General features: G+C 42.3%; 1 protein-coding gene across 1 annotated transcript in view; it reads left to right on the top strand.

The window, feature by feature from the left end:
* Positions 1-17,244, top strand: part of LHFPL6 (LHFPL tetraspan subfamily member 6) — a 195,168-nt gene extending 177,924 nt beyond the window's left edge. The window contains exons 2-3 of the mRNA XM_006914989.3: positions 1,383-1,481; positions 16,152-17,244. Of these exons, the coding sequence (XP_006915051.2) occupies positions 1,383-1,481; positions 16,152-16,270 (218 nt within the window). The 3' untranslated portion in view covers positions 16,271-17,244. The remainder of the gene's footprint in view (positions 1-1,382; positions 1,482-16,151) is intronic.
* The last annotated feature ends 9,043 nt before the right edge of the window (positions 17,245-26,287 follow it).

The following is a 26,287-nucleotide window of genomic DNA, read 5'->3' as shown; positions in this document are numbered from 1 at the left end:
TCTGCGTCGGCGTTCTCTCCGGTCACGGCCCCTCTGCATCAGGTGGTCATTTTACTGTTGACCAAGAGACAGATTGGAGGGTGGGGCACCAGGCTGGGGGAGGTGCCAGTTCGTGGGGATGACTCCACACGGCTCGGCATAGAGGTGCGGGCGGAGGTGGGAGCAGCTCCTCCTTAGAGGCCTGTGAGGAATCGGACTGTCTGTGTGGGTTACAACGACCGTGTCACCATGAGTCACTGGGTGGAGTGGAAAGAGACCAGAGAGGGACAGAAAGGGACTTGGTCCGGAAATACTGACGGTCTCCACTGGACACACCTGTCATTCCGCCTTCACATGACCGTCTTAACGGACTTCCTCATTTAAGGGGCTCCCTCATTTAGCGCCCCATAAGCCACAGTCCCTCAGACAGGGGTGGCGTTCTCGGCAGTCGGACTGCTGTGTTGGTCCTACTGGCCCAGCACCGTGGTGGGACTTACGGTGATGATACTGCTGTTTGAGGTGACAAGATGTGACTTTCAGATTAGCTTTCAGATTCACATGGTGAGCACTTCAGTCTCGTTCGGCTTCTTGTGAAACTGATTGATTTAGTCTTTATATAAAACTAAAGACTCACCAAGGGAAAGCTATCTGCTCGGAGTGTGCCTCGGTGGTAACTCAGTGTCTATTAAAATAAAACTGTCAGTTTAATCATCAACTCTTTTGGCCGTAATTGCACAGAGGACTTAGACGACAATAAGTGCCTGTTTTCTAGTGTATTCTGAGCCGGGTGGATACTCGGTGACTTTCCTCTTCTCAATGGAGCGGTTTAACGGGCGGTGTGGGTCGCAGGTTCAATCACTGAACGGCGCCGAAGTGCTTCTCTTTGCCCCTAGCAAAATTCAACAATGCCGAAACATTCTATTTTAATGCTTAAGTTGGAAAAACAATCTAGTGAACGAGGAAGCATAACCTCTTAGGCACTGTTGCTTGCTCTCGAATTACTGGCTTAGGTGGATTGACGGTGGAGGTGCCTGGCTTTTTACAAGAGTAATTATAAAGGCTTCTGGATTGTGTTTCCTAAACAGGATCTGCAAGGCTTTTAATGCTTCAAAAAGCAAAATGGGAACCAAACTGAACTGTCTCTCACAGTTTCTTTCTTTCCTTGCCTGCTTTCCTTCTTTTTTTTTTCTTTTCTTTTTTTTTTTTTCCTTTTAAACAGAGTCGAAATTGTTCTTGGAATCAAACTAACCTTAGATTGCAAAAGGGAGCCGTGGCTGGTGCTTTCCAAACAGCAGATGCCATGCTCCTTTGGTATATTGCTCGTAGTGATCATCTCCCTCCCCACCTTTATCTAGGGATGCAGATGGGCACCTGTAAAGCCCTCTTGTCTTATCTCTTTGCAGGCTTGTTGATTGGTGCTGGCTGCGCTCTCTACCCCTTGGGCTGGGACAGCGAGGAAGTCCAGCAGACTTGTGGCTACATTTCCGGCCAGTTTGACCTGGGTAAGTTCTCTTCGTGGATGGCACTCCTTTTAGAGAAGAACTTATCTGATCTTTCACAGAAGCAAGAGGTGGAAACGGGATGGGGAGGGAAAACACGTGTGGGCATCACAGCCAGAGGTCATGTGCACCAACGCCCATACATTCCTCCATCCGGTTTAGTAAAGAGCTATTGATAATATACCGTTCGCCTGAACTTTGGGAAGTACAAAGAAAAGAAATGATCCTTGCTCAGCAGAGTGTATGTTTACCGATTCATTCATTCAAAATCATAGATTTAGTACTTACTGCATGCGCTAAAAATAGAACTGTCTATGGCATTCAAAGTCTATCTGAGAAGATAAAGCAAACAAAAGCATCAGGGAAATGACAGTAAGGGCTGAGGACTCTAAAGCAATTTCACTCCAGGGCAACAGATAACTTCCTGAAAGGGAGAAGGATTGAGCTGGGATTTGAAGAAAATGATGCTTGGCGGTTATTAGGGAGTAGAAGCACCTTGCGGGTAGGGACTATGTACAGCAAAGGCACAAGGGAAGATGGGAAAAGCTCCCTGGAAGACCCCGGAGACTCAGGAAGCAGGAGAGACGTGATCGAAAGAGATGGAGATGCCCATGCTGGAGAAGGGCTCGCGAAGTTTTCCGCACACCGATCAAAAATTGTCAGATCGTTGTTACTAGTAGCTACAGCGTATCCTACTTAGCAGCAATCCATAAAGCTGTTTTTGCATACTCTACATGGTTTTCACCGTTAGAGCTGACGAGATAGTATTTCTCTTGGTTGGTAAACCTACCTTTACTTAACCACTTGCTCATTTCTTTCCAGCTGGGTGTTTAGTCTACTCCAGTTTCTGTTATTTAAAGACATGTTATGTATAATGTGTAGTTTAATGAATATAAATCTTTTCCTTATCGAATTACTTTCTTAGGATACTTTTCTAGAATTGGTGTTACGAGATCGAAGACTGAACCCATAAAGTACTTATTGCCAAATGATAGCAAATATATTTCCTAATATATGGATAGACAGATTAAGTTTGTGGCGGTGCACAGTGAATTACTAACTTAAGCATCCACTTTCACATTAACTATTTCACTCTTAGAAGAAAAATGTTGCCATTAGAACGGGTCTAATGGCAATATTACTGTATCCCAAATCATTTAAATAGACTTTTATGTTGGAACTTCTATGAAAAGTTTTTTTCTTCTATTAGATTCTGAGGTAAGTGGACAGATACAATACCGTATCAAAGGTTTGTGAATTTTAAAATGAAACAATTCTTGTTCGACTCAATGGATGAAGAACACCCTGCTTCCCTCAAGATAGTACTGGCTCTTTTGGTAGAGAAAATGGTGCTCTAAGAGTCACCTAATGTGCATGATGGAAAATAAGAGATTTCTCTCTGCACATCTCCCCCGATCCCCTGCTCCTTATGATGAAGCCTTCCTAAGTCTGCGTTGCTTCGTGCTCGCCATCAATGAGCAGAAGGGGGAAATGCTGGCATAAAGTTGGCCATCAATGTTTTGTTTTGTTTTGTTTTTGTTTTTGTTTTTGGAAAGCAAACTGTGTCCAGGGGAGATGTTATAATGTAGTGCTTGGCGTTAATCTTTCTGTGGTGTTTGAGGCATTCTTGGCTGGTTCCTACAGGCCTCAACTTGATTAGAAGACTGTTCTCGCTGATCTCTTGTCACTGTGTGTCGTTGTACTAATTAGCAGGTTATAATGAAACTCAGATCTTGTTATTTGCAATTTTCCATATTGCACCCCAGTGTTCTTCTCAGCATTGTGGATTAAAAATTTGAACGTAAGACCTAAACTTGAAAAACAAAACAAAACAAATGAACAAAAATAACCCCGCTTGCCTCTTTACTAGTGGTAATAATTTCTTACGTCATTAAGTTCACTGAAGCCATTTTAGCAATTTAAAAACTATAGTGTCTTTTTAATTTTTGCCTTTTTATTTTTAAATTTCTCTTCGATTGCATGATGAGAGAAAACAAAGAAACTGCATCACATACGGATAAAATGAGTTCTAGATCCCCTGAATAAGTACTTTGGGTGTATCGCGTTTGATTCCTCTTGGTTACTATTATTTTTACTTCTATTATTGGTTACTATTCTTGGTTACTGCTATTATTGTTCTTTCCTTTCAAGAGAAGGCCTAACGAGAAACTGGCATAGAGGTCTCACTGTCCCTCTCCCACTGAGCGAATGGACGTTTTCCATCCTTAGAAAGCTGTTCTCGGTCCCCTGAGCACTGGTGAAGGCTAAAACTCAGTGAATGAGTGAAGTTGCAGATCAGGGAGCAAACTTGGGAGGGACCCTAGGCTGGGCTTGGGAGCCACAGCACCATGTGACAGTGAGCACTGGCAGTGAGGACGGCCGTGGTGGCATACTCCCTGCTGGCCGCGGCCACTTCTGAAAATCGAGCTTTTTGCTGCATCCTCCGAAGGAGACAGTGCGAGGGCTCATCCTCCTGCCACAGGCTGGGATGCTCATGTCCTCAGGGTTCATGCCCGTATTTTCAGCTTTGTTCTGTTTGAACTGTTCAGCTCTGCAGTTACAGCGTGGAAGACACTTCATGTATCAATGGGCGCGACCGTGTCCCGATAAAACTTTATTTACAAAAACAGGCAGTGGGGCTGTAGTTTGAGGTCTCCCGATTTCACCCAAAGCACATCCCTGACCTGCCAGAACTGTCGTCGTCACAGATGTGCCACTGACTGATCCGTCCAGCCCCGAGGGCAGTGGGTCGGGACCCAGGTCTGTCCAAGCACTGAGCGGCCTCGTTTAACTATTCCAATGTCCTCTGTATAAAACCGCCATTTCCTTGTCGTGCAGTACCACAAAAGAAGGTGACAGCACTGTAAATTAGCCTCGGTCACCTCGCTCCTCGACTTCAGCAGGGGACGCGAGGGCCAAAGCTCCTTTGGGCCCATGAGATGGGAAGACGTGCTCCCAGAGGCTTCTAAGGACGGAGAGGTCACATGCCTAGGGAAGAGGCACCCGAAGCCATGCTCACCTTCCCTCTGGCGAGCATCTCTGACCAGGTGGAGTGGCAGGAGGGAGCAGCCTGGGGGCAGTCGCCGCTGAAGCAGGCCTTCCCGGGGGCACGTCCCAGTGTGGCACGGAGGGTGGCCGCAGAGAGGGCAGGGAGAGGAGGCAGGAGGGAGGCCGCGGGGCCCCCTGCAGGGGCCTGCCATCTCTTCAGCGGGTTCAAGTTCCACAGAGCAGCCATGGTGAAAGTAACGCTTAGTTTAGAGAGGGCAGGTGGGGCCTCCACAGAAATCACATCGACACTGAATCCAGAGATGTACGTACTAGTTAGACAAGGCCCCGTCTTTTTATGAAAAACTTCATGTCTGTGGTTGTCATGTCATATGGTAGGAGTCTACCTGAATGTATTTTTTAAAATGCCTCCTTTCTTTAGAAAGGAGATTTGGGAGAATTTTTATTTTACCTCCCTTGAAAACAGTTTTATAAGGCTATCGATGATTTCTCGAGCATTTTAATATTTTACTAAGTGGAGCGCTTTGAAACAATTTTCCAAAAAAAATACCCACTTTTCCAAATCAGAGATTGTTACTCTACTTACCTTTGGTTCACACTTATTTCTGAAGAACCAGGAGCGAGTTTGAAAACACACATTTCTAAAACAGGGAAACAAGAGTCCAATCAGGCTGCCTAATGATTCCTAAATTCCCAGCTGAAATCGTGTATCTTGCTTTGACGGTAGCTTTCAACCTTTAGCATTAGAATCAGAGGTAGAAATTTTGAGAATGTGGATTTTTAGTTTCTGTGCCCCAGAAATTATGATTCTGTCATTTACATTTTAAACAAATACCTCTGGTGATTCAGGTGTGAGTGGCCCGTGACTATACTTTGAAAACGCTGCCTTAATTTGTATAGAAAATGTATTTTTTGTACTTTGCTAGAACCTAGTTGAGCAAACATTCATTTTGTTTTATGTAAATTAGGATCTTCTAGGTGACAAAACTAACTCCAACTGCCTTAAGCAAACAGAGAGGGCATTTAAGATCTCTTACTTATTATAGGAAGGCCAGAGCTACAGTGAGCTGCAGACTTGGCTGATTTAGGAGCTCGAAGATGTCATCTAACTCAGAGTCGGCTTCATCCTGAGGCCAGTTCTTCCGTGGTCATAAGGTGGCTGCATTTGGCACCTGTGGCCCTAAGCATCCTCGTTCATGTCAAACAGGACAGGGTGAGCTTCCCCCTTCATTAATGGAATAAGGAAGTTGAGTCAACTTTGCTATGTGTCCCCTCTTGAATAAATAACTGCTGCCAGGACATACTACGTCCTAATTGGCTTCTTATCATCCAGCTTGGATGTATTCGGAGTTTTATAGAACCAGATGTCACTGAGGAGTAGTGGCACTCGTAAGTATAAGATGAAGCAGAGAGAGGGAAAGGCGTGTCAGTCTGTCTCTTGTTGGGCTTCAGGGCCCTACATGGCTTCCATCACCAAGTCCATCGTGTGGTCAGCGATGGCTTCTGCTACGTATGTGTTAACAATGGTGATTTTAGTTCTTACTTTGTAAGAGAACAAAACAGTACCAGTGATGAGAATAATACGTAGTATATAGCGCAGTATCTTCACATAATAAAAGCCTAATAGATGATTGCTACTATTATTCATGGTATTTGTGCAGGACTGTTTTTAATGAATCTCTGCTGATCATTATTTATTATTCCTTTTCCATATTTATTTATTATTCACATTCTGTAACTGGAGGTTTAGACTGACAAATTAAACATAAGGCCTTTCTGATCCCATTGTCCCCTTGATTTAATTCATGCCTCAGAGATATTTTCATCCACCAAAGGCTTTTCTAATTATATCCTTATGATCAAAAGCAGTGTTTCAATTAATTTCTCTTGCTAATTTGCCAAGTGAATTTGAGTAATTATTGCTTTCCTTTCGCTACTTAATTTGATTAAGAAGCCATTGTGTTTCCTGTTCTTGAAATGATGCTCTCGGCTTCTCAAGAACAGCCCCAGAAGCTCTGAAAACCCAGGACGTCTCCGTAATGGTCTCTCAGACTTCGCATCCTGCGAAGCAATCCCTTCTCCTCGGCCTGAACGGTGACCCCATCTTCTTTCATTCACTCTCCTCTCAAGTCTAATTGCACTTGAGAAAAACCGATTTGCAAGTTATGGGGAGGTCAGTGGGCAAAAATAGGAACCAAAATAGAAAATGTACGCCGTTGAACAGAACAGAAAGAATTTCTAATTCAGGGAGGTGCCCCCTGCCCCTAAAATTTGAAACCCATGGAACACATTCTCAGATTTGCGTATGGTCCTCGTACAGCCAGTCATTGTCCCTCACATCCTCCTCCACGTGGCTGGTGCTGGATGAGACTGACAAGGCCGAGCCACGTTTCTCCATCGGGCTCCACTCTGACGTATCTCCTTAGACACAACGCTGTTCCGAGCTCTTTGAAGATGCGCGTCTGCTCTTTCCCAGAGAAGAAATCCCTGCTCTCTGTGACTGCCCGGCTGTGGACCTTAACTACTAATGCCACGGCTGGAGGACACCCGTCCTTGAGAAGGGACACGTCTGCATTTTATACTCTGACTCTATGTCCTGGTCACCTCTGTGGAGAAAGTAAGGCAAACACAGAAGGTGGGGAAATCTTTTAAGAATTTCTTGCCTCCATTTTTTGTTGTCCCCAGAGCTCCATACACTGAGGCATATTTCGTGTCACTTCCAGTAGGAGACTAACGGAAACACGCGAAGGAGCTGGAAAAACAGCCCGGCCACGCTTTCTTCCCTCGGCCATTTTGCTCCCACGTTTTTTGCCACCAACAGAGTTTGGCGTCCTTCTGTCCTCTTTCCAGACCCATGAGGGATCATTTCGACTACGCGAAAGATTTGAATTAAAGCCTTCGTGTGTTTTAGGTCAAAAGTTTAAAATCTGTTTCATTTTTACTAGAGATACCTTTGTTCAGTGACTTTACAACAGAACAAATGGAATTGGTCCCACGACGCATTCGTTTGGTTCATGATTTTAATGCCTATGCAAACAAGAGGGTCTGACGATGAAGACGCACGAAGGAATTTATTCAAGAGAAGAAGGACCTGTTGACCTTTTGTCCATGGGATTTAAGAGTACAAAAGTGTCCCCCCTACACTAAACCTTTCACTTTCCTGCAGCAAAAACGGGTGAAATCTAATATGCCTGATTCTTCTCTCCACGAACTTTGCATTTGTATCTTACCATTGTTGAAAATTTTAAATATCACAGATGAAAGTTATTCCGACTTCATCAATGAAGTCAGTCGGCTTCTTATATCTGGACTCAGGCACTTGTGGCCACAAGGCTGGGAACTCAGCAGTGACCTCGTGAGGAAAGAAGTAAGCTGGGAACAGGTGGAGTTCAGGTTCAAAGGCAGAACACAGGAAGGCCCAGCACACAGGTTTGTGCTGAACGGCATCAGTCAGAGGGCAAGACTTTCCGAGTTGCTAGGTTCTGTGCTATGCTTGACAGAGAAACTCTGTTCTCTGTGCCGGGCGCTATGGCAAGGTCTTTGGGGAGGAATGAGGATGGCACAGTGCCTCCTGCCAAACCGCCAAACAGCTGAGGATTCACAGACAGACAGCAACCTGAGACGGGAGCTGGAGTGTGGCTGTGACCCAGAGCCCTTCACCAACTCTGCTCAGATCATGTCAGGGTCAAAAGCACCCAGCTGGGGCACCTCCATGGCCTGTTCTCACCCAGGAAGAATCAGTCATCTGAATTCAGCAAGCAAGTGTATTGGGTCCCCCGTCCCACATCCTCCAGAGATGATGGGGTTGCCAAGACAGTGCCAGGTTGGTTCCATTGGCTCAGGAATTGGAAGTGCCAAGTCTGTAAGACGGGGCCTGTGATCACTAGCACCATGCAAGGTGCGCCCGGGTCCGTGGAATCTTCTAGGAAGACTGGTGAATTCAAAGGAATAAAATATACTTTATTTCTTCTTGCCATATAAGTTCTAACAAAGGCAAGTACTATCTAACAAATGGGAAAAATACATTTGATATGGATATTCCTAACACGTTATCTGAGCACAAGAAAAAGTTATGGAATCAATTTGACTCAAATTCAAGTTCAAGCTTCACCATTTATTTGAAATACCCAGAAAGTTAATTATTTTGCATGAATCTCAATTTCTTCATCTTCAAAATAGGAACAATGTTGAGAAAGGACAAATAGATTCGCTTCTCTAAATTCCTGAAAGTATGATAGGCAAAATGAAATGCCTCTTCTAAACTGTTTAGCACCTGACTCACAGTCTATACATGACAGCTATTGTATAATTATTCATTTTAGATCTTTATTCTCACCACAAGTAGTGTCTGACACTCACCCATGCCACAAATGTCTATTGATTTTCTGCTGTGGTTCAGGCATCGTACTGAGCACCGGGATACAGAAGTGAAGGGGGCAGATACAGTGACACATAGGCTCTGAAACGTTAATAGAACAAAGGAATGAAAAGGCAGAGATTAAACTACAGCATCCTCCAAAGATGAACCAATCACCGGAATTTCATTGTTATTTATAGTAAGACTGTGTTCTTTACACCTTTTCCTCTGTCTCTATTACTAACAAAAGCTCCACTAAAAACTAATTTGAGTCGCCCTGAAAATTCAGCCACACCTCTCCCACCCCAGCTCCTGGCCCGGGAATGTGGCCACGGCATCTTTTTCCAGTGACTTGGCAGGTGGTGTGGTTCGTTGCTGTCTGTCCCATTAACCACTGTTTTAGCTGTCAAGAATACTATTCCCCATTGTTGAAAGGAGCAATTTGCCAACCACGTTACCTTGGAGTCCTGTGTGACTGTGCGTTATAAGGAGCAAAAGAGAAAGTTTCAACAGATTTATTTCTCTTATTTCCTGAAAGGATCACAGGCAATACTTACCCTCTGGTAAAAGGTGTTCTGTTTGAATTATAATAACAAGCATTTATTGCCATGACAGGGGAAGAATGGCCCCATATTTCCTGGTTTCATTTAGTTCCATTACTACTCATACACTACTACACTGTTTAAAACACATAAACTTAAAATCTGCTCTTTTCTAATAGCCTAATGTACTCAAAATGCCTTTTTTTCTACTATTATTATGAAACTCAACGCTAATTTCTTATTACTGAGCACGTAGGTTTAACAATGTAATCATGCTCAGAGAGGAAAAAAAATCTACTTTTCTTTTTCCTTTGGAGAAGTTCAAGGTACAATGTTAAATCTGCAGTTTAAAAATCCATAGTCTCTCATAGAACTCTAGATGTTTTGTTTTTACATTTATAACTTCAGGTAGAACATCCCTCATACCTTAATTTCATTCAACTGAATTTCTACACAGCATACGTGTAAAATATTGTGAAAAAACAAAGCTCGACTGAGTATATTTAAAGATTTAATTGACTTTATTAAGCAATTCATGAAGCAGGCAGCATCCCACCTAGCAACTAGAAGGGCGCTTGGAGGGGTTATACAAAATGGAAGGTTTTTATAGGAAAGAAGGCGGGGCAAGGGAGCTATTAACAAAAGAAAATAATTTTTTTAGCAAAAGAAAAGAATTTTTTTTAGAGCAGGACATCTTTTGGAGAGAAGGGAATGGCAAGGGTTTTTATCATGCAGGTTGCCTCTTCTTTCTACGGGAGTGGAAAGGGCCCTACCTTACTGGTGTTTGACCAGAAGTTTCCAGACCGGTTGATTAAGATTACGTTTCTGGGAGAGGTCGAAACTGCAATTAGATCAGGCATTAAATCTGGGTTTGGTATCATAAGTTTTTAGCACGTGCGACACCATTTAGGGTCTGTGATTTTTCTCTTTAACAATATTCAAGGGATGGTTCACAATTATGCAACTGTTGTGTGTGATACTCGAGAGTCAGGTCTCACTAGAACATATGCTTCATGAGACCAACGACCCTGTCCGTCTTGCTCACTGCTGGCTCTCCGGCTCCTGGAACATTACAACATATAGAGCTGCTGCTCAAGGTGTGTTGATGGATGCTGAATCCCTCATGTTTCTGTCCCCCAGTAAAGACAAAAGTTCTGAAGAGGAAGTTTTCAGGCTTCAAGTCCTCAAATTCTGGAGGTGGTCACATCCAACTCCATCTCTCGGTCACACCCAAAGTGGCATCTATCTCTTATTTGAGCAACACTTTAACGAAATCCAAATCCGCCTACGTCTCTCCATTACATTTTGCTTCCTACCTCCTTAGTGCAAGTCCACTCTTCCCTGGCCTCCCACGTTCATGCTTGCTCAGCTCCTGCTCATCTGCCAGGTGTCAGCATAGATGTCACTTGTAATTTAAGGCTCTGACCATAACATACCAGGTACTTTTTGATTTGCTGTTTTAGCATCCTGAAATTTTTTCTTCAACCCACATATTGCAATTATCATTAGATAATTATCTAAGTAATTATTGTTTAATACTTCCTTGGCTAGACAATAGCTCCTTGATAGCAAAAACTGTATTCATCTTGTTCTCAAGTAGATCCCCAACACCCAGTGATTCCTAGTTGGGGTAGTCACTTAATAAATATTTGTTGAATTAATGAATGAGTTGAGGGAAAGGGATGGAGGAAGAGTGGAAGAAATCAAAGAATCAAGAATTAGGGGTTGAATGACTTAAGTTTCCTTAGATTTGCCTAAATCTGTAGACATATCTTGATCTTACTAAACTGATCTTGACCATTTCTTGCAAGTATGTTTGTGTGTGTGTGTGTGTGTGTGTGTGTGTGTGTGTGTGAAATGTAAGCTTTTGTATATCATTTTGAGGCTACTTTGATGGGCTGACTATATTTCTATATAATCCAAAATACCAGAATAAATCCATATTATGCCACCTTTCAATTAATAATTATTTATTTTACGAATTACTTAGTAAGTAAAAGTCTTCTTGTCTGAAATAGAGGAATATTTCTTTAAATCACACTGAGCATTAGTTGCTCATCTTGGTCCTTAGCTAGTAGCTGAATTTAAACCACAAAATATATGAATCACGGTTATAAACTTGTGTGGCAATATTTTGTGACATCCTTAACATTTTCTTCTGCTAGGGTACATTTTGAAGTACCTTCATTTCAAGTTTTCTTCCTTCTCATTTTCATCTGATAGACAGTTGGTCTGATGAACTGACTACACGTTTTATGGTTCAAACGAGAAAGTCTCCAGAAACATAACAATCATTAAAAACGACACATAGACACTTAAGACCAGGAGTTGGATTTGCCCCAGGAAGAGGGTCGTACAGGGAGAGTGTGAGACAGCTGGTGCCCGAGACTCTTTTGTCACTCTGGGTGTCTCTAGGGATAGCAGCGCTTGCATCAGCAGGTGAGTGGGATGGTTAAGCCTCTGGCACATGGAGAAATTTAGACCTTATTATTTAAAAAAGCAAGAAAGACTTTGCTTTTGCTCTTGTCTTAAATTGGGTTCCCCGGAGCAGATCCTGAAATGAGCGTTCATGTTCGAGTCATCAAGGAAGTATGTTGAGGGGAAAGCAGCAAGGCAGTGGGAGCGCCAGGTAGAAAGGGAGTAAACACCTAGAAAGGGCGTACTTCCCAGACAGGACCCAGCCTGGACCCAGCCTCAGCTGGGACTCCCTGGAGCTCTGCAACGTTCATTGCACTCCAGAGTTTGCCCCACCTGGGGAAAAGAAAGCAAACTTGCGGCTTCTGCACCATCCATCATTGGCCACAGGTCACGCTGGGGCTACATCAGCTCTCTGAGAGTCAGGACAAAGTGTTTCTGTCACAGTGTCCTCTGATGAGGTTTGTATGTAGGTATTCGGAGCAAAGCACAAATAGAAGCTGAGGGATGAGAACCCAGAACCAGCAAAGGGACCCAAAGGAATTGGGTAGCACATTACACCATCTGCTACGGTTCCCCTGACTGCTAAAATCCTCTAATTGTTTAAACTGCTGCTATTCTGTAGATGCTCTCAGAAAAAAAATAGCACGCTCTCTCTCCTCGGTCCTCTGACGGTCAGCTAGCTCCTCAGTAGCATCTTCTTCCATCTTTATTGAATACATGTGGCTACTGTCACATACACTATTCTCAAATAATTAGCCTCGCCAGCGACTTTTTTTTCAAGTAAGTGTCCAATAATTAATAAAGAAATATGTACTCCACTTTTTATATTAGATCATGGGACTGTGTATAGGTCAATACCTTGTTATTAATGAACGATTGATTGTGTTCTGTGTTATGAGCCATGTGCTTCATGGACTGACCACAAATTTTGCTGACTTTTTGACAAGTTCTAAACCACTTGCCAACTCTTAGCTACCTATTAATTCTCCCTCCTGGATGTATTTAATCCAGCTAAAGAATAATTCAAAATGGAGATTATTCCCAAGACTCACTGTCACATCAGCCTGTGGTTATCAGCAAATCCGGTCCACGAAGGGGACTCTGTTATCCTTGACAAATACTTACCCTATCTGTCCTTATTAATGGGGGTCATCGTTCCAGTGAAACCAGCCCCAAGGTGCCGATGGGATCTTCCATATTCTCCCATCCTGTTAAATTTAACACACTCCCCATGAGGCCATAAATGCATGAGTTGGTTTGGGAAATTCTCTCCAAAAGTTCGGTGCCAAAATAGGACGAGAGTTACTCTTAAAATAAAATCCCAGATTTACTCTGTTTTTCAGAGACTGGCTGTCTGCTTACTTTTCTGGCTTTCTATTTTTCTTTTTTCTCGCCTTTCATTCAACATTTATTTATTGAGGGCCTACTATGAGCCAGGCCCTTTTGTAGGAGTGCAGTAGGGAACAAAGTATACAATGGGCTCCCCTAATTGAGACTGAAATCAAACACACACACACACACACACACACACACGATATTTATAAACCATGATAAGTGCGCCATAGGCAATGAAGTGGTTTCTCTCTTCTCCTCCATTGATCTATTTGTTTATTCTTTCACCAACAATTAGCGATTTACAGTAAGTCTTAAAGTCAGATAATGTCGGTCCTCCAAAATTTTTTTTTTTTTTATCTCCTTCAATACTATGTTGGCTTTTCTGGGTCTTTTGCCTCTCCATATAAACTTTAGAAACAATTTGTCAATATCCACAAAGTAATTTGCTGAGATTTCGATTGGGATTTTACTAAATCTATAGATCAGTTTGATAGGAACTGACATCTTGACACTATTGAGTCTTCTTATCCATGGACATGGGCTATCTCTCAATTTATTTAGTTTGTTGATTTTTGTTCATCAGGGTTTGTAGTTTTCCTCATATAGGCTCTGTATACATTTTGTTAGATTTATTCCTAATTATTTTATTTTTAGGTGCCAATGTAAATGGTGTGTTTTTTTAGTTTTAACTTCACTTGTTCATTGCTGGTATATAGGAAGTAATTGAATTTTATGTATTACCTTTGCATCCTACAACCTTTCTATAATTACTAATTAGTTCCAGGAGTATTTCGTGGCTTCTTTCACATTTTCTTCACATCATCTACAAAGACAGCTTTATTTCTTCCTTTCCAATCTGTATATCTTTTATTTTCTTTTCCTGTCTTATTGCATTAACTAGGACTTCCAGTTGATGTTGAAAAGGAGTGGTGAGAGTTTCTCATCATGAAGTATGATATTAGCTATTGTATTTTCATAGATATTCTTTATCAAGTTAAGCAAGTTTCCTTCTATTTCTAGTTTACTGAGAATTTTTATCATGAGTGGGTGATGGACTTAAATACTTTTCTGAATCTATTAATATGATTATGTAGTTTTTCTTTTTTAGTCTTTCGATATGATGGATTATATTAATCGATTTTCAAATGTTGAACCTGCCTTTTATGCCTGGGATTAATATCGTGCGGTCAAGGTATATAACTCTTTTCATACATTGTTGGATTTGATTGGCCACTATTTTATTGAAAGTTTTTGCATCTAAGTTCATGAGAGATATTTGTCTGTAGTTTTCGTCTTTTGTAATGTCTTCATCTGGTTTCGGTGTTAGGGTAATTCTGGCCTCATAGAATATTATTAATTTCTACTCTATTTCTTCTTATATTTTGTTCTGCTTATTTTGAGTTTAATTTGCTTTTCTTTTTGTAGGTTTCTAAGGTGAAAACTAAGATTATCAACATTAGATCTTTCTTCTTCTCTAATATATGCATTCGATGCTATAAATTTTCCTCTAACCCCTGTTTTTGTTATATCACACACATTTTGATAAGTTATTATTAATTTCTACTCTATTTCTTCTTATATTTTGTTCTGCTTATTTTGAGTTTAATTTGCTTTTCTTTTTGTAGGTTTCTAAGGTGAAAACTAAGATTATCAACATTAGATCTTTCTTCTTCTCTAATATATGCATTCAATGCTATAAATTTCCCTCTAACCCCTGTTTTTGTTATATCCCACACATTTTGATAAGCTGCATTATTTTTATTTAGTTCAAAATATTCTAAAATTTATCTTGAGATTTCTTGAGTGTTATTTAAAAGGATCTTGTTTAATCTCCACAACTTTGGGGATTTTCCAGTCATTTTTCTGTTATTGATTTCTAGTTTAATACTATGTTGTCCATGAGCAGACATTGCATGATTTCTATTTTTTTAATTGTGTTAAAGTCTGTTCTATGATCCATAACCTTGGTGGATGTTTTGTCTACCTGGAGAAGAATGTGTTCTGCAATGTTGGAAGTAGTCTATAGATGTAAATTATATTCAGCCAATTAGTGGTGTTGTTGAGTTCAGCTATGTTCTGCAGGTCTTGTCTGCCTGCTGAATCTGTCCTTTTCCGTTAGAGGCGTGTGGAAGTCTCCAGCTCTGATAACGGATTGATCTACTTCTCCCTGGAGTCTGTCCGTTTTTGCCTTTTGTAGTTTGATGCTCTATTGTTAGGCAAACACACATCAAGGGTTATTGTGTTTTCTCAGAGAATTGATTCCTTTATCATTATTAATGCCCTTCATTATCCCTTATAAGTTCTTGCTTTGAAATCTGCTGTCTCTGAAATTAATATAGCTATGCCTAATTTTTTTTTTCTACTAATTATATTTTTAGTCTTGTGGGTGTGTTATTATTACTACTAATACTAGGCCAACTCTGAGAGATGAGGACCCCTCTGGATCCTTGTTATTATGTTCTTATTGATAGGATGCATTAACTTAAAGGTGAGTGTTGATCCCAGGAGAGTTAGGGAGATTTTCCTCTCCACTTCAATCAGCGTGAGCCACTTAGCATTTCCCTGTAAATAGCAGTATTCACTTTAGCATTAGCTTTCGAATGGGTCATCTTCTTCCAGTGGCCCTTTCAGGAAGGACTGTATTATGAATTTTTCCTACGGTAACTCATTATGCATATGAGTTTGGGTGATTGAAATCGGAATTAATACCTTTATCTCTACTATGCCGATTGCTCTCATCCTCCCTTTTCTTCGCTCCGGCGGTGGCATTAGAAGCGGGAGGCATAGATCGTGAGGTCTTCCCGCAATGCGCACGACCATTGTGGCTTTCTTCAGTCTCGATATCGCCTTCAGCCCATGTTTTGATTTCATTTGACCGCGCACACCACCTTTATCAGGGCATTTCGGTTCCGCTTCCATACATCCGGGACACACACACTGGAAGAAATAACGGAGTCTCCTGCAAAATCATCCTGATCTGTCTGTGCTGCTTTCTGTCCCCCTCTGTGTCCCTAGGTAAGTGTGAAATCGGCTGGGCCTACTACTGCACAGGAGCGGGTGCCGCCACTGCCATCCTGCTGTGCACGTGGCTGGCTTGCTTCTCCGGCAAGAAACAGAAGCAGTACCCATACTGAGATGGAGCCACCGGGAATAAACAGAGGAGGAGATGGACTGAAGGGGCTTGGAGGTACCGAAGCGTCCAGCTGCTTTCAAAAGGTGGAATAGTGGTTCTAGTCCATACGATGCTAATGGGATGAAACCCAATGGAATCAGAAACATTACATTATGTAGAAGGGACGTGCAAGATTTGGAAAAGAGATGAAGAGCATGGAATGATAGAGGAAAATGGACCAAAGGCTAAAAATATCGCAGGGGCGTTAGGTGTTTCTATTCCACGGAGTATTATTAATATAGAATGCATTCACACCCGAAACAAATCTGTATATGCAAACGAGGGTTTTTGTTTTGTTTTTAAGATAAAGACTCGGAGAATCAAAAGGGCTAGCAGAGACAGTGTTCTGTTGGGAAGCAGGGTAACCCGCAGATGCTCCCTACAGATCATGGCGCTTCTGAAAGCACACGAGCACATAGAGACGCACACGTCCTCACACCTGCCACGCTCACACATTAAGTCGTCACGAAGACTGAGCGAGAGGCCTGGCGGTGCATCACTCCTCAGTTTTCCTTTTATTATACTTTTAAAATACAGTATTATCACTTTATAGAGCATACATTAACCCTAATAAACGGACCAATAAGCCACTCTATCAGTATTTTGTATACCCCGCATAAGGTCTTTATGCCTCAATATGTTTTCATCGTTTATGCAGACCTTAGCGTCAAGACTTTGTATTTCAATATTGTTCAAAAATATGGTGTACTTCTCTGAGTAGCTTCTGCTATGATATTCTTATGAAGTAAAGGGGCATATTTCTGTCCATTTGCCAGTCATTAGATCTTATTTTCTTTTGTCTGTTATCGGACTGTGCTGTATCACATTTATTTCAATATTCATTTTGTAAAAAACAAAAAGTGCTATTTTGTTTGTATTTGAAAGCTCTGTGAATAAATTCTCTTTGATCAATAAATGAGTCATAGTATTAATTAAGTTATTGGGTCTGCTCTTTTAATTTCATAAATATAGCCTTTCAACTCCAGCAGTCCTATACATTTTTTCCTTTTTCTTTTAAGGCCCCCTATTAATTCACTGGATAACCATCCAGCCAGGTATTATTCACAGGTTATTAAACGTCAGTAAGGTATACTTCCTGCTTTCAACTTAAATTCTTTGCAACCAGATCTAACTTCCTGTTCATCGTACTTTAGTCACAACCAAATTCTTATGAGAGGAGAATTGCATGTCTATTTGGGACTAAGTTTGAGAATATGGGCCACATTCAGACATGGTTTAGGACAATGAGAGCCAGGTCACAGTTCAGGAGGGGTCGGGGCCACCAGCCTCCTGGATGGTGGCAGTCCTCACAGGCTGCCAGTGACTTGCTGCTCCCTCACTTTCTATGCCTGCTGTATTTCATTGGTATTTCTGTGCCAAGGGCAAGTTCACACCTCTCTCTTTCAGGGATCTAGGCCATTTGAGAAAGATCATCTCACACTCCTGACCCCAGCATCAAGCCTGGACTAAAAAGAAAGACTTCGAGCCTTTCAGAACCTCCTAACAGAGCCAACTCTTTCAGGAGCAAAGACTGCATACTGGATAATGGATAGGTTCTTTTATTAGGTGATGCTGGGTTATTACATCAAATCCTTAAAACTTCAGTTTCAATTAGTTTCTAAATTATATACTTCTCATATCTGGAAATTGAGCATCTTGCCTATTTATCCGTGTAACTATATTTTCTGTTCTATCTACATATTTATCAATCAATTTGAGCATCTGAATATCACGCTTGCTTCTGGTACTTTAACCATCCAGGGTGAGGACTTGCGCTGCCCCGAAAGAAAAATACAAGAATCTGGCCGATAAAATCCTGGACTTTCTGAGGCTTTGTTGCCATGGGAAAAGTCACTCTCCTTGCAAACGCTTAATTCGTCACGTGCTGAATGTTTTTTATTGATCAATAAATGAGTCATAGTATTAATTAAGTCTCGTCCACTGAGCAGGGGCTTCCCCACCCTGTGGTTCCCTGCAGAAGGAAGATGGTGATTTGCTTCCTCAATGAGCCCATCGTTTTCATGTATTGCTGGTGGCGTCCAGATTTTTTTCTCATGGCAGTTTCCTGTCAGAATTATATCGTGACTTCTTGGCTCCCATTATCAAATTGGAATTCTCAGTGGGATTTATTATGTCTGATCCCTCGGACAGATTTGATGACGACATTGTCCTTTTTATGTACTCTTTGTGATTTTAGACATTAGTGAACCTTGTTAGATTAAAAAGTTGGTCACTCTGATGTGATGAAGTCAAATGTAAACCTTTACATCTCAAGTTCTGACTAATCACATGTGTTTTTGGTCCAGGATGTCCCAGCATTTCATGAGGTACATCTAATTTATTAAGAATTATATATATTGCTTTTCAAATGAAAATCAGGATTCATGAAATTCTTCACAATAATAAAAATCTGTGAAAAGTATATATTCGTAGGCTGCTTACTGATGTACACCTTTTCACAACCTCATGTAGCTTCCACTGCTTGTACATGCTTGTGAGGTAACTGGGGAGTTTTCCTTGTTTTCAGGAAGAGAAAACTAGGTGCCAAGAAGTTAATTGATGAAATTGGATTGACTCTTCCAATTTTCAACATAGTCATTTGTGCATTTGGGTAATAAGTAGTTCTTGAGCATCTAATTCTTGATAGGCATTCTACTAGATCTAAAGCACTCCATAAAACATGATCTCTGCCCTTAAATTGGTCCCAAGCTTGTGGGGGAAAAGGGACATGAACATTAGTAATTAACACAGCCTATGATGTCAGTTGACTCTCATAGATAGGAAGGAAGTTTCTCCCAGATAAAATGTCCTGCATAGACAAATTAAAAAGGCATAAAGAAAAAAAAGATGATAAATTACAACTTGCTGCTTTTCAAAAGACATCATCAAGAAAATGAAATCTTAAGCCCAGGACTGGAAAAGTTATGTATCTGGCAAAGAACTTATATTCAGAATACATAAAGAACTCCCTCATGTGAATAATAAAAAGACAACTCAATTTTCGAAATGTGTAAAATCTTGGGATATTACACACACACACACACACACACATACACACACACAAAGATATATAAGTGCCACAAATCACATTGAAAGATACTCAACATCATTAGTCGAGAAGAAAATGTAACTTAGAGCCGCGATGAAACTCCACTTAACGTACACTAAAATGTCTAAAATAAAAATATTGACAACACCGCATGTTGCTGAGGATGGAGTTGCGTGCTTGGAAGACCACTGGGCAACGCGAAGACCTGTAGGCAAAACTAATACACGGTGATAGAAATCAGAACGGCGGTGAATCTGAGGTGACTGACTGGTGAGGACTCGGGGAGCTTCCTGGGCTGATGGAAATGTGCGTGTATTAATCGGGGCGGTGGTTACACGTACGTATGCCCACGCCAGAATCCACTGATACGTGCACCTGCAGTCCGCGCTTTATAGTATGCCATGTGTACCTTGACAAAAAGAGGAGGGAAAAGTCCTTAAAGGCCACCGGCTCTGTGAGGCGTCTCACGAGGCTGCGGGGAGAGGTGAGGCAAGGGAGGAGTGAGAAGTGCTTTGTGCACCATGCGAGGAGGACGAAAATCGATCCTGGAGGCCGCGGGAGAGTTTGAAGGGGTGTGGCATGCCCACCTGTGTGCTTCGAAGGGTCCCTGGAGCAAGAACGGTGAGTCACAGATGGCAGCGCTGGGGAGAGGAATTGTTCCAACGTGTTCATCTCACCAACAAAGAGCTGGTGGATACCTGTGAACACCTACTATGGTGAAGTCACCCAGGTGAGAGTGATAAGGCCCCAAACGAGGCCAAGTTCATGGAGGTGGAGAGGAGGGGACAGATGAGAGAGCCTAAGAGGACAGAATTAAGAGATCCTTGGGATATAGACGGACAAGGGTAGAGGTGGCTCTGGTCTCTAGTGTGGCCATTCTCTGGTGTGGCCATTGGGGGCATGCACATGCCACACACAGTGACAGGATATGAAAAAGAACATGACTGTAATTAAGGACTTGTTTGGAATGAGATGCCTCTGAGGTATCCGGGTCGAGGTGCCCAGTGGGTCGTTGCAAATTAAGGCCTCGGGCTCAGGAGAAATATCAGGTTTATAGATAACAGATGTGGGTGACATCGGCTAATATTCAGTATTGATAATAATTGAATGCGGAAGACCCTTGAGGAACACCATCATTTAAAGGCTAGGAATGTCAAAATGATCCCACTGGAGGAGCAATCAGAGGTAGAAGGAAACTCCAAAGAAGGTATTGCCACAGACACCAATGGCAGAGAAGAGAATTTCAGAGGGGAGGGAATTCTCAACCGCATTCACGGCAAATGCCTTAGGGGAGTCAAGGTATGCTTATGTGATTTGGTAACTAGAAGGTGAATAATAACCTCAGAAAAGAACAATTTTGGTAGAGTAGTAAGGGTGGCATTGAAATTGGGGTAAAAGAGTGAATAAGAGATAAAGACCATTACAGTCAGCCCTCCATATCTGCAGAATTCAACCAACGGTGGCTGGAAAATATTCGAATAAAAAAAGTTAAGTTGTCGCTGACGTGTACTATGTAGTTGGCCTATGATGGTTATGTTTGTACTGAACATGTATGGTTGTGGTATTTTTTTTTATCATTATTCCCTAAACAATACAGCATAAAAACTATTTACATAGCATATCCATTGTATCAAGTATTAAAAGGTATATACGGGAGGATGTGCATAGGTTATATGCAAATACAACACTTTTATATAAGGGACTTGAGCATCTGTGGATTTTGTCATCTCTGAGGGGGAGGCGGGGGTCCTGGAACCAATCTCCCACCGATAACAGGGGAGACCGTACGGGGTAATCCTTCAAACAACTTAGCTGAGAGGGGATAAAATTGGGAGTTTCTGTTCGGCGGGTATAAAAATTACCGTTATACAAGGTAAAGAAGCTCTCACGATCCACTCTGCAACATACCGCCTGCCGTTAACAATAAGATATCGGGCACTTAAAATTCCTTACTGCGCTAGATCTCGCGTTAAGTGTTCTTAGCACACTCACGCGTGCGCATACACACACACACGAGGAAACTTTGGGGTGTGATGGATGGTTTATTACCTTGGTGGCGGTAGTAGAATCATTAGGTATATGCATATGTCCAAACTTATCGGGTTGTACACTTTCAATATATGCAGCTTTCTTATATTACTTATATCTCATTAAGTTGTAAAAAGAGAAAGAAACTTAACTGCGAAGGAAAGAAAATAGATGGAATCGAGTCCATATTTTTGTTAATAGCAGGAGGTCTTTGCAAAAACTTTGCAATCCTTGGAGACCGGAGAGGATTTTTCAGAATAGCACATGTTCGCACCTCTCTTTGATTCAGCTTTGTCTCATAAAGCGGAGTGGGTGTCTCAAGAGATCGTAGACATGGGACCGCCAGGTTCTAGAAAGCCCACAAGACCTAGAAGAAATTGCCTGATACCTCAAGAGCAATTTCTGAGGAAACAGAATTCGATGAATGCCCTACCTAGGTCAAAGCGAGAGGGTGCCACGAACAGGGTCACTGGACCAACCCGTGCACATAGGGGTCCATGAGAAAATAATTGATCTTTCTCTGGCTGAGTTTACTAATTGCAGAAAGAAGACAATATTTTCACGGTCTAGGTCTTCTTTAGTTCTGTGGTTCTAGTGCTTATCTTAGCTTTGTGTGCTCAAGTGGTGGTTAAATATTCATATCTGAAAATAAATGTTTGGCAGCCTGAAAATGAGAATATTTTTAATATGAACACGAGCAGAGATAGACGGTCACGCTATGAGACCAGCTGTAGCTGCATTGGAGCTAAATTAGCTCCACCAGCGAGTGCATCTAGAAACATCCCTTTTCCATTTTTTTTCTTAACTTTTATTGTTGCCGTTTCTCTGAGACACAGGGAAGTATTGTTTGTCCTATTTTGAAGATCATGCTGTGCATTCTATGCACGACTGCCTGAGAGGCTTAGTTTGGCTCACCCAGGATGCTCACCCAGGATAACGGCTTCTGATATCCTGTTATTTTTCTTTCAATTATATTGATTCATTCAAAAAGTGTTTACTGACTACTTATCACGCATCACACACTGCCGCAGGACCAACCGTCGACATATTTTACCTTTTACTATGGCCTTTAAGTTTTTCTACTTATTTTAATTATTTAAAACCAGTACTCTTTGGTACAACTTTACAAGCATACATTAGACCAGAATACCAATAATAATATTTTTTAAATGAATGTTTAACTCATAGCACACACAGAAATAAGCTTCATTAGGAGAGACGTTCTGTAAGGGCTGTCTGTTTTTCTGCACTTCTATGGGATGAATTATCTTTTCCTTGAAGTGAGTTAAGTGGTTAGTTTCCAAACCACTTTACTGACAAATACCAGGTCTTTAATGAAGCCGTGGGCTTCAAGTAAAGAGGGAATACAAGAGGTGAGTAGGTTACGGCCAGTTTTCAACACAGGACCTTGATTCTGTCGTTTGGCTAAAACTTCACGCATAACCCAGCGATGATGAAATTTGGACTCGGAGGACCCAAGCTTGAATCTTGAGTCTATGATGTATCAGTTGTGTGAACGTGGACAAGTTTCTTATGTTTGCTTTCCTCATTATTGTCCTGAACTTGAACAATAATCTTACCCTCTTAATAGGGTTTTATTAAGAGGATGACACAAGACAATCCATGGAGAACTCTTTGTCATTCTCAGCATATGGCAAGTGCTCCGTACATGTAGTTTTATTATCATTCTTATTTTTTATTTCTTTCACTCTGGGCCCTGGAGTTCTGACTGATAGTAGAGTCCCGATGATTCCAAATACACGGCCATGACAACATCCAGAGGAGGGACAGAACTCCAGATTTTATAGAGCATCTCAAGAGACGTGTCACGAAAGCCATCTCAACCCTTGATAATAAAAGCTAAACCCAAAACACAGTTTCTGATCCTTGCCTTCAGCTTCTCCTGAAGCCCTGTCGATCACTTTTTTCCGTGGAAGCTCGGGCCACTAAGTGCTCGTTTAGTGTGTCTTTTGTGTGGCCCACATTGCTTTGTCCTGTGAAGTCTGACACGCTTTAGAATGTCTTCTGGCAAAACACAGGTCTCTAAGTCTTGAGTCTTTACTTGCTTATTTCTCTACGACGTTTCGCTTTCCTCCAATTGTCCCGAAACAGCGTTGGCTGTGATTTTGCTACTGCGGCTCTCTGAGATTCTAAGCTGACATTTCCAAACCTTCACCTGTGCTCTCTTTGGCCCCTGCCTCCTCCGTATTCTGTCTCTTGTCATAATGAGAAGGGGACTTTACTTCTTTGGCAAGAATCATTTCAGTTCACACATGTGCAAAATGACGTCTGGATAAAGTTTTCATTGAAGTATTTTCAAAAATAGCAAGAGTCTGGAAACAATTTAAATGACCATCGGCATGTAACTCAATTAAATCACGGTACATCCTTATGTAGAAAATGATACAGCCATTGAAAAAGACCTCCAGGGGCTAGTCAGAGAAAAGGGCAAAATGCAGAAGAGCTTATATAATATGCTAAGGTTTCTGAGAACATTTTAAAAGAACATACATGTCTTTGCTTCATATGAATGGACTATCTCTGGAAAGATAAATAAGAAACTTATGAAATCGGTTGCTTCTAGATAAGAGACAACAGTAGGTGGGAGACTTACTTTAAGGGCTCTGCTAACTGTATTACCTATTCAAAAATAATTTAGAATAATACAGAGATTATGTCAAAATGTATAACCCAGACATGAGATGAAAGATACGCCCCACCCCACCGCCAAAATCTATAGAAAATAAACCTGTCCATTCCACATTCTATTAGAGTTTAAAGCCATCGCCCAATATTTGCGAATTCCAGAAGGAAGGATGTTTTTGTTGGCTGCTTCTTATGGACCAACATACTGCCTTTGTCCCTGACATGATACCCAGTTTCACTTCTTTAGTTTCTAAACAAACAAAAAGATGACAATAAGCATCTATAAGCTGTCTGCATCTTACTGAAGACTGGACCGGTGAAGGTGGAAAAGGGGTTTACAACGCAGCATCTCCAACGACTGTAAATGGAGCAGAAGACGACTTTCCTTTAGCTGCCCTTCCTCTGTGAGGCTCCCGCACCCCAGCAGGCTGGTGTCGCCGCTGGGCGGCCTCCTCTGTCTCCTTCCTTTCTTTAGAAAGCAAAGGAAATTCTTTTTCTCTCCTGCGTAGCAGTCCTGTGTTCTGTTTCATTACGTAAGTGTGCCATTGAAGCACACTTCGGTGGCCTCGGCCTCAGTTAGCTCATCAAAGTATTTTTCCACACGAAAGCAGTCTTATCTGCAAAGGAATTTTGCTATCGGTTCTACAATTATGTAAAATGCCACATATTTTCTAGAGTAACGACCCCCAAATCACAGCAATTTATGTGCTCCGAAACTCAGAGTTTAGATGCTGGAGTTCTTCGGGGCCATCTCTCCGTCTAAGCCGTTATCTACCTGGGTGCTCTCGTGTCTTCCTTCCGGTGGCTTCAGTCACATCTAGTCCCCGAAAAGATGTACACCTTCAACCCCAGCTCTCCTATCAATTACATACGCAAATCTCTTTCAGCAAATTCACACGGAGAACAAACCCCGTCTCCAACCCTGACTACATAATCTTTCTCCCAAAGCAGCTCTGTCCGCAGTGTTCCTTGTCCCTGGGTGTCACAGCACCATGGACCAAGTTGCTCAGGCCAGAATGCTTCATCACCTTCATGTGCCCATCTCCTCGTCCGTTCCAGGCCCACTCCCAAGGCAGACCTTGTCTCCAGCTCCACCACCGCTGGCACCACCTTAGATCCAGGGGTCGCTACCTGACCCGAGCCAGTTTGGCAAGTGCACGTTCATGCCCTCGTCGCAGATAACTCTAGTTCGGGACATTTGGGGATCGTGGGGAGTTGTACGTTTCCTCCTTCACACGTTTGCCGCCAGACGGTATGTTGCAATAGAGCCAGTCTTTGGCCAGATTCTGCCACTTGTACAAACATTCGTTTGCAAGTAAGCACAAAAACTGTCGCCCAGTCTGTTCCACCCTTATTTGTCCTTCAGACACTTCCGAAAGTACCCAGCGTGAAAACTTCACTCGAGCGGATGTGACGATATCCTAGACCCAAGCGGGCGCATAACTGACCACGGGCAGTTCGTGAATTTTGAATGCTGCTCCTTTCGTCAATGACACATCCCTTCGTTCATCCTACGCCAATGAGCAAACTCCCTCGTACGCATTTAACAGTGATATTTGAAGCTAACTCGTAGCTGCCTCTGGTGAATGGAGAGCTGTTGAGAGCGGGTCCAATGTTTAGGTACTTCCAGGCGGAGAATTAAAAATCTATATTATTTGCCAGTCGGTGCATACACATAATACCCTATGCTGTATAAAACACACACATATATGCGCACTTACGTATCATATTTTCAAATGCGTTGCCACAGCACATCCCGTCTCATCGTCCTGCTCCTGATTCAGCTTCCTATGCCCTCGCTCACCTCTAAACCCGTTTCACGCAGGTGAGAGATCAGGGTGTAAAACCACAGGGCTAACCGTTCCCCTGCTCCACGACGTCGCGCGTCCCGCATTCTCCCTGGTTTGCGTGCATCTCGCCACCTTGTCGTTTGTCACTCTTCTTGTCTACCGTGCTTAGCCACAGTGGCCCCCTGTCAGTCCCTTCAGCTGGTCAAGACATTGTGCTTTGTAGTGTTCGCACTTCTGTCCTCCCTGCAGAGAATGTCATTCTCTACTCAGCGGTCTACAACCTGTTTGGCACCAGGGGCTGGTGCTCCTGCGAGCATCTAACGCCTGAGGATCTGAGGCGGAGCTGAGGCGGTGATCCCGGCGCTGGGGAGCGGCTACCGATACAGATGAAGCTTCTTCACTCGCTCGCCCGCCACTCACCTCTGGCTGTGCAGCCCGGTTCCTAGCAGGTCACAGACCGGTACCA

This window comes from Pteropus alecto, unplaced genomic scaffold (genome assembly GCF_000325575.1).
Source record: "Pteropus alecto unplaced genomic scaffold, ASM32557v1 scaffold35, whole genome shotgun sequence".
Classification (NCBI taxonomy): Eukaryota; Metazoa; Chordata; class Mammalia; order Chiroptera; family Pteropodidae; genus Pteropus; species Pteropus alecto.
The sequence above is the reverse complement of the archived record's forward strand: the minus strand, read 5'-3'. Positions and strand labels throughout refer to the sequence as shown.